Source organism: Gossypium hirsutum, chromosome D09, assembly GCF_007990345.1.
Source record: "Gossypium hirsutum isolate 1008001.06 chromosome D09, Gossypium_hirsutum_v2.1, whole genome shotgun sequence".
Taxonomy (NCBI): Eukaryota; Viridiplantae; Streptophyta; class Magnoliopsida; order Malvales; family Malvaceae; genus Gossypium; species Gossypium hirsutum.
This window is the reverse complement of record NC_053445.1, coordinates 22816487-22826373: the sequence shown is the minus strand read 5'-3', so window position 1 is coordinate 22826373 and position 9887 is coordinate 22816487. Positions and strand designations below refer to the sequence as shown.

At 32.9% G+C, this 9887-nt stretch overlaps 1 protein-coding gene across 1 annotated transcript; it reads left to right on the top strand.

The window, feature by feature from the left end:
• Positions 1-2151: 2151 nt before the first annotated feature.
• LOC107892047 (protein PSK SIMULATOR 1) lies at positions 2152-3834 on the top strand. Its single transcript, XM_016817014.2, has one exon. The coding sequence runs from the start codon at positions 2305-2307 to the stop codon at positions 3658-3660; it is 1356 nt and encodes a 451-aa protein (XP_016672503.2). The 5' UTR covers positions 2152-2304; the 3' UTR covers positions 3661-3834.
• The last annotated feature ends 6053 nt before the right edge of the window (positions 3835-9887 follow it).

Genomic DNA, 9887 nt, shown 5'->3' with positions numbered 1-9887 from the left:
ATTTTGTGTTTAGGAGAAGATTAAGAGGCTGGGGGCTTCTAATCGGCGCTGTAGTTGTACAAAATCACCATTGTTCAATTGAAGGTAAAGGTTTTTGTGGTTTGAAGGATTGTCTATTTCGAGGTAGTTCGGTTTGGTATCGGTTTAAGCAGCTAATATGGTGATTTATTGTTTAATTTTATGTGCTAGTGGTTTCGGGAGTGTTTTCGCATTAAAATCGAATCAGGTGTGTTCCCAAAACACAATAAAGCGAGCTTCGGTAATAGCCAAAAACTTTACTATCGATGCCACACGGGCGTATGCCTGGCCGTGTGGTTGGCCGTGTACGAGACACAGCCGTGTGTTTGACGAGGGCATGGCCATGCGCAAGACATGACCGTGTGGTGGTGTGGATGTGGCCGTGTGGGCCACATTGGCTAGGCCAAGTTAGGCGTGTGGGCCCACACAGGCATGCCACACGGGCGTGTGGGTTTTGGGCTAGGCCATGTAGGACACACGGGTGAGGCCAATTTGGGCGTGTGGGCCACACGGGCATATGAGCCCATAATTCTAAAATTTTCCCTAGTGTTGCACGGTCGTTCCGATCGACTGTGGGCCTATCGTAGGGCCGATAAAAGCTAACCAAACCCTAGATAATGTGATCTGTTATTCTGATAGTATGCTCTGAGTAGGACACAGTTATGCGTGTCTAATTATTCTACTTGATGTATATCTAATATCTGTATGCAAGCATGTTAAGCACGATATTCTGTATTTGTAATCTATAAATATGTTTGGAGTGGGAATTGTATATGTGGAGGAAGTGTTCTGTATGGCGACCTTCGCCTTTATTCTGGCAGCTTGGCTGCATCTTATCTAATATGTGTCGTAATGGCACGATATGATGTGTAGGGATGGGTGGGTGTTTTTAACCCCACATGGTGTGGTAGGATGGTCGGAGTTGGTGTGTAGAGGATGGGGGTAGGATTTTGTATATTTGATATGTATATTTGATTCTGTCATCTGTAATGGACATGAGTCCGAATCTATTTCTGACTGTATATGAGATTTATGTATGTTTGCATGTCTATTTCTGTTGGGTTGCACATTGAGTTTACGTAAACTCACATCTGTTTGTCTGCTCTGTTCAGGTAATCCATAGACTTGGGCAGATCGGTGCGACAGAAACTCAGCGGTGACCACTCGACCGAGTACTGAATATACTTAGTAATTTATGGCTTTTATTTAAAATTTCGGATATAATTGAGAGTTTATAATTTCTGAGACTCTCTGGACTGTATGGTTTTTAACTGTTGGTTTTGGTTTCGTTTGCTTGTTTATTTGTATGGTTTGTCAAAATGTTTTATGAAAATGACGGTTTTATGCAAACAAAGGTTTTTCTAAAAATACGAACTTAATTTCCAAAATATAACGATTTTGTTAGACTTTCGCTGTAAACTATGTCTTGGTAAATGAAATAAAATAACGTTTCTGATAAAAGTTTTAAAAATGAGTAAGGGTTTTATAACTTAAATGATCTATCGAACAACTGTGGAAAGTTTTATCAAAGTAATACTATTTTCAAAACCTCCTTTGTTACACTCCCTGATTCGGCCATAGCGTCTAGGCTGAGTTTAGGGGATTACACTTTTATTTGATTAAATTAATCAAAAAGAAAAAAAAAACCACAAAATAATTTTTCCCCTTTTTATTACAAATATTGAAACCACTAAATATGCCCCACGCGCTTTTAAAGTCATTGTTTTTCAAATCCAAAAAAGACAAATAAACAATCCGGTTACTCCATCGGTCACGCGCTGCCTTGCATCTATTTGAAATGGAACTCTTCTCCAAGCTCTCTTTTGTTTTTATTTATTTATAGGTAAGTCATATTAGTTACTCAATTATAGTTTGTTTGTTTTGTGGTAATTTAATCATAAAAAATTATTTAACTATTTAATTTTATTTTTTTATCATTTAAATTATCTTGAATTTTTTAAAATTTCGTTTTTTTATAATTGACTGGTGATTAAAGAAGAAAAAAATTTAATAATTAAAAGTTATTTTATAGCTTTTTATAATTGGGCAAAAAAAATATTGTAGTTTCCCTTTGTTTATTTAATTTTGAAAAATGGAACAGTTTATAATGGCGTTGCTATTTCTATAATGGGCTCAATCAACATCCCACGAGCTTCAAATCTGCAAAAATTTTCAACTCCTCCCATTTCACTCACTATCCCTTTACCTCTGCAAACTTCCACTCTTCAATTATTTCTCTTTGCATTCCATTTGTTTCAGTGGATCCATTCCTATCTTCTTTGCCTCATGGCTCTTGAAACATGGCTCATAAAACTCAAAAAAACCATATCCAACACCCTTGATACTGCAAGATCTTCAAATCATAAAGCCAACGTTGGGGTTTTATCCTTTGAAATCGCTGGACTTATGTCAAAGCTTCTACAGCTCTGGAATTGTCTTTCAGATAAGACCATAATTCGTCTTCGTGATGAATCTTTATCTCTCGAAGGAGTCCACAAGATTGTTTCTAACGATGAGTCTTTCCTGTTAGGGTTGGCGTGTGCTGAAATGGCTGAAAATATAAGGGTAGTAGCAAAATCCATTTCCAGGATAAGCAAAAGGTGCCAAGACTCGGATCTTCAAGGTTTCGATGGGTGGTTCGATGAGTTCGCTAACTCAGGTCATGATAGACATGGCTGGGTTCTGAGTTCTAAAGATATGGAAGCTAAAAGAAAGAAGATGGACAAGTATGTCACCATTACGGTAACTTTGTATAAAGAAATGGAGGAGTTATCTACAATTGAGAACTGCTTGAGAAAGTGTAAAGAATATAAACCATCTTCAATCAAAGAACAAAAGATTGTTGATCTGCAAACAAAGCTTTTTTGGCAAAGACAAGAAGTTAAGTATTTGAAAGAGAGATGTTTATGGAACAAAAGCTTTGACATGGTTGTTTCCATACTTGTGAGATCGATTTTCACTATTTTAGCAAGGTTGAAGCTTGTTTTTTTCGGGTTTGAGTTTGGGTATCCTTCTTGTTTACCACGAAGTCTCTCAGCTTCTGCAACTGTCCATCCAACTCAAAACCCCGACACTTTTCACTTTGTATCAGGTCCATTGAAGACTTCTTCGAAGCCGGCGGTAAGTTTTTTCGAGTCGAACTCGAAGCTTTTAAAGCCTCCATCAAGTACGTTAGGGGCGGCGGCTTTAGCTCTACACTATGCGAATTTGATTATCATTATGGAGAAGATGATCAAGTCACCACAATTAGTAGGCGTTGATGCAAGAGACGATCTTTATTCCATGCTTCCTAGCAGTATTAGATCGTGTTTAAGGGGTAGATTAAAAGGAATAGGGTTGTCATCAGCGAGTGATCCAGTCCTTGCTGGAGAATGGAGAACAGCTGTGAGAAGCATATTGGGTTGGTTATCGCCATTGGCACACAACATGATCAAATGGCAAAGTGAAAGGAGCTTTGAGCACCAGAATTTGTTTCCCAAAACAAATGTTATTCTTCTTTTCCAAACTCTTTTCTTTGCGAATAAAGAAAAGACCGAAGCAGCTATCACTGAGCTGCTTGTGGGGTTGAATTATATTTGGAGATTCGAAAGGGAAATGACTGCAAAAGCCTTGTTCCACTGCACCAACTTTAATGGCCTTTAATTTTGTTTTCTGCAACTTCTATACGACTATCATGTTTTTTTGTTTCAGATTGAACTGAGTTTCAGATCTGTCAAGGTTTTGTTTTCAATTCTAATCCCTTATTTGTATATGGTATGGCATAGATGTATGTAAACGATATGAACTGAGTAAAATCTCAAAGACTTGAAATTTCATGCATATTCATGGCAATAAGGTGAAGCATTTTTATTGGGAAGCCTTTACTCTAAAAATTGATATATTAGTCCCTCTATATTAGATCAAAGAGTAAATTGTTTATTTCTTTTAAAAATTTCATTTCTTTGTAATTTTAAAAGATGGTATAACTGACAGAATAACCAGATAGTGACATATGGTATGTCACGTGTATTACATGCTGATATATAAAGACTCATTTTTTAATATAAAAAATGAATAAAATTTTCAATAGGAGAGTCAGTTTATTTTTTGTCTAACATATAATGACTAATATATATTTTTTTAGCATAGGAATCAAAATACAATCCTAACTTCTAATATAGCATCCTCCATTATACTTTTACCATTATTATATATAATTATTATATATAATCATGTGAAAATATATCCTTTTTATTGTGTTGCTTTGATTTTTTGGGTTATTAGAATCACACCAGTGGATCCAGATTCATTAGCTCATAGTTTAATGGTTTGATTACTTGATTTTATGAAATGGTTTTTAAAATAGTTGTTCGCCGAATTAAGCCATATTGCATATGTAAACAAATAGGAGCGGCCGAGCAGGCTAGCTGTCCGTAGTTCTATTTTTCCAATTGAGGTTCATGGACCCCACCTAGTAAAATACATACATATATTTTAAATATATATGTCGAATTCCATGGTATTATCTGCTTGTTTTGATTTATTAAGTGAGAGAATGATATAAACATTAGTAAATCCAATTAAAATCTTAATATACAGCAATATAAAATTCATGGTTCTGTGTAGGAGTATAAGCTAATTGTCTTTTAAGGCAGAAGGGGAAGGAATAAGTTAACAACATCAAGCTTAGGTAGATAAAGTGGTAAAAGTATGGTAGAGATATCTATACTAAAAGTTAAATTGTATTTTAATTTTTATATTAAAAAAGGGTAAATTAATCATTATATGTTAGATTAAAAAGGAAATTACTCTTTTTATTAATTTTTTTATCTATTTTTACAATTAAAACTGGCTCCTTATACATTAAAAAGAGGTATACGTTACATGTCATGTGTCACTATTTAGTTATTCTGTTAGTCATGTCAGTTTTTAACAGTACAAAGTGATGAATTTTTTAAAAAAAATGATCAAATTATTTTTTATTTGATGTATAGAGATTAATTTATCCATTTTTTAAATAAAATAAATAAAATACAATTTAATTCTTAATACAAAAACTTTCATAATAATTTTACTACCATAAACTTGTATATAGAGGTAACGGGAGAGCAATGTCATCGATCAAGGAAGCATAAAGATGCTAATTAAATTTATTAATATAAAATACTATTCATTTATATAAATAATGCTACACGTAATTGATATATATTAATTAAATTTGTTTAATATATGCTTTGAAAGTAAAAGATGCTATGCATAATCAATTACCAAGATATTAATTAGAAAAAGTGTATTCATAATTTGGTAACAATCAGTATCAGTATGTGATATTTTGGGCGGTATATGATTGGCACCAACCATAACTGATCCAAAACTTTGTTGTTCTTATATCCAAAGGGGATTGTGTGACATTACATGATCAAGAAGCTACTCAGATAGGTTACTATTAATGAAAATCATGAAAGAGGAACTAAAAAGTACAAGAGAGAATTGCAAGTACAATAAAAACTAGAAACGTATTATACCAAAAAAAAAAAAAAAACTAGAAACGTAAAACAGACAACCCAATCAATTGATTCCGTAGTTAGAATCCAATGCTACATTTAAGGACTTTTTTTTAGAGAGAAATCTATTAAAAAAATAATTTAAGCTTAACTCACACTTCTTATAGCCTCACTCCTATGCAATTAAAAACATTCAACTCTCTTACCAAAATTTTTCCAGTGAAATATTAGTCCAGTCCAAGTTGATAAAACATTTTGTTTACAATATAAAGTCACTCATAAATGTGCTGGGCAATAAATTGACTGAGTTCTCTATTTGCACACACAAAAGATAAAAACAAGTCTATTTTATATAGATGCTTTGTAGGCTTCTGAATCAAGTTACTGTGATTGATATTAACCTCCAATCAGTCTTCTTATTAAGGAATGAGATACAGTAGAGGTCCTCTTCAATTAAACATATTGATGACAAATCTTAAATAAATAAAACAAGTTTATCACAATAAATCACTTTAAGTTATCCTTGACAGAATTTCTTTCTGCAATTAACCTCGAATTCCGTTGCATAGAACCCTTAAAAATATGTACAAAATCAAATACATTCATCAAGTCAAAATATGTCGACAAAATCAAATACTCAACTCAGTTGAAAAGTGAATTGCAACTTGCAGCATCAACATTATACAATATTTGATTTGATTTTTTTTTTAATTTTTGCTTTCAAATAGTTGAGTATAATTTGGAAGATTAGCTAGGTAGGGAATGAATCTTTATTTAGGTCCCTTTGGTGTATGTGGATATATCTTAGCTGATCACCAACACCAATCAGCACAGTTGGTAGGGTTAGAAATAGATGCCAGTTATAGTAATGCTTACTAATGCCCTGAGACATAGAGCAGTGCCCGTGACATCATTGCCAAGTTTAGTCTACGTTTGGCCCAAAACCTGCTTTAACATGCGCTTCTGTCTTTCTTCTTTTTACACAACAATGGAACTTGGACTTGAGAGGCATCCCAAATTTTGTTTGCTTATGAAAAGCCCATAAAAGTTTGTATTGACAAAAAGGTCTTGAGGACCCCCATTTTTACTCGTTTAACTGCTAAACCGAAGCCAACTAGCAGCCCATCAAATAACAAAATCCTTTCCACTGCTACTTTTTGAATAGAAAAAAGTGTTTGATAAAATTATTGAAAATTTTCATTTGATTAAAAATTTTCATTTCAGCATTTATTATTTTAAATGTTTTTTATAATTGTTTTAAATTTTTAGGTAACATAAAATTTCAACAAAAAAGTGTTGAATAAGATAAATAGCTAGGTCAGTTATTTATCACTTAATGTAGAAAATATTAAGTTGATTTTAATTTATTAAAAAATTAAAATAAATAATTTTTTTTAAAAAATAAAATATTAAAATTAATATATTTATCTTTCATCCAAAACTATTCAAAATAATATAACATACTTGTTATACCTTTACCTTCGATGGGTACACATGGCGACACGAGAACTAGCCAGAAAGGTGAGCAACCCTTTGCCTTGTATTGTCTATGTTACACCCTAAAATGTTAAGTTTACGTTGGAATCATGATTTTGAGTATTAATTTGAAAAGCTTATAAATTGAGTAGGTTCTAGTGGAAATAAAGGGAATTGGCGGGTATGTTGTGGAAAGGTTAGATTTCAACCTTGGTTCGTTATGATTGAACTAGAAAAATATCTTAGTGGGAGACATGATGATTATGGATATGTACACCTGGCTGCTGAATTTTTGATCGGTGAAGGGAGTGAGAGAGTATTATGTAAAGGAGAGACATTATTCTCAGTGTTATTCTTTCATTTTTCTATTTTTTCTCTATCTTCTTCATTGGTCTAGTTGTAAAAAAGAAAGGTTGAGAACTATCTGCATGGAGTAAAGAAGTTAAAGTTTGTGTAAAAGTAACTGATGATTTATCAAGCTGGTAAGCTTCCTAACCTTTCTGTATCGGTTCAAAAGTCAATGATTTTGGAAAATGAAGCATTGAGACCTCGTTTCGATAAACTGAGCTCGTAAATATTTTTATTAAATATTTATAAAGTTGTTTTATAGGTGAATTAAAATTTGGTCCTGAGATTTTAGTAATTGGATGACTAATTGAGGTACAAGGACTAAACCGTAAAAACTGTAAAAGTTAATTACTATTAATTTTTATTAGCTAAATGAGTCAAATAGTACTATTGAAGGGATTTAAATGGAAATAATGCCATATTCCATTATAGTGGATGGTCATAGCATGGTTTTAAGTGAAAATATGTTAATTATAATATTTAATTAGTAATAAAATAAGATAAACCATAAAAGAAAACAAATAAGTCATCATCTTTTCTCATTTTCTTCTTCCCAACCGAATTCTCCATGGATGAACTAAAAAAACATTCGACCAAGCTTCCAACCTTTGCATGGATCAATGATTGAATCAATCGAAGCTTAATCGTAGAAAAAGGAAAATTACGAAATAGTTCTCGATGTCGTATTTGTTGCTTGTTTGGTTAGGTAAGTTCGTATGAACTTTATTAATTCTTGATATGTTGTGTTATTTTGTTTTACTATTAGTTAGAAATTTTATATACATAAAGTATTGGCATAGAATGGATTTAGTATTGACATCGAATGGACTTAATCGTAAAAATATGAAAACTATGAATAGATGTGTTGTATTGATTGAACGCAAAGTTTTTATATATGTAACAATCCGTTTTTCAATGGTGTCGGAAATTGTTGTTTCAGGACAACAATTTCGATGTGTGAGTTGATAAATATTATTTATTTAATATTTACGATGTTAGTAAAGTGTCGTGCTAAAATTTGGTCCATTAATTTTGACATTTAAATAGTTAATTAAGAAAAAAAGGACTAATTTATAAAACCTATAAAAGTTACTCACTATTGGAATTTTATTAATTAAATGACTTAAAAGGTAAAAAGGAAGAGGTTTAATGTTGCAATTAGACCATATTAGTGTGGCATGGACGGATAACACTTGGTTTCCACTTGTTTTTATATGTTAAAATTATATTAAATAAATTATATGAAACTCTATTGTTAAGCTAGCTTGAAGGTTCGACCCTTTATTTCTTTGCATGTAAGTCCATCAATTACCCCTTTTTAATAATTTTTATATTTTTGATATCGTTGTTGTAACACCCCAATCCCGTATCCGTCGCCGGAATAGATAAAGGGGCATTACCAGTCTTGAAACTCATATCAGAACAGTAAATTTTTTTTTTTGAACATTCCTTTAGATAAGTACTAGAGACAATCAGGGATACAATTTAAACTTCTATAAGTACACATTCAAAAGATGCCATTTTCGCATGACTTATATACATTAACCAAAATATCCTCTCACTACTAGTCTATTCTATACATGCCATAAGATAATCCAAAACGTAGCAGTACCAAACAATGGATAGTGATAGTGTGACTAGTTGCTGATGATCCCCGAGCCTGTAGCTTCGCAATGAGATCTATAAAATAGAGAAAACAAAGTAAACGGAGTAAGCATTACAATGCTTAGTAAGTTTTAAGCAGTAACAACAGATAACAACCAAATTATAACATAGTTGTTCATATTTTTATTTCACTCTTCCTTCGGGCATACCATCCCTTTACCGAATATGCACATCTCATCATATACAATAGGCAGATAAACTTTCACATAAAAGTGAGCTCATGTGACATAGATATATTGTATGATTTCACATATCCTCTCACACTGATCCGAAGTCACATAATCATAGGAATAGTCTCATAGATTGCTCTCATATGCATCACATAACTACCTTATGATTTAGTTCAAATCAAGCTCACATATAAACTTGGAGTACATACCTGTTTAACCTTTCGCGTTGAATATATTTATATGCAATTCTTATTACGAAGTCTTATAGCTCTAACCTCTACTCGGATTATCGGCGAGACCTTTAGCTCAGACGAAATCTCCACATGAAGTTATCGGGTCTTACCCGGACAAAATCTCCACACGTAGTCATCGGGTCTTACCCGGAAAAAATCTCCACACGTAGTCATCGGGTCTTACCCGGACAAAATCTCCACACGTAGTCATCGGGTCTTACCCGGAATATATTTCCAAGTTTCATGTACATTTAATCACATGTTACAACATTCACATCGACTGTCATATTTGTAATTCATTTGCCTCATCCAAAAATCTAATAATACACACCTTTCACCGTTTGTCATTTGGCCACAATATATATATACACATCTCGTACATATCTCACATTAGCCATTTGGCTTTACCACATATCCATCTCATACACGTTTCGCATTAGCCATTCGGCCTTACCACATATATTCATGTTCACATTCATCACATTGGCCATTCG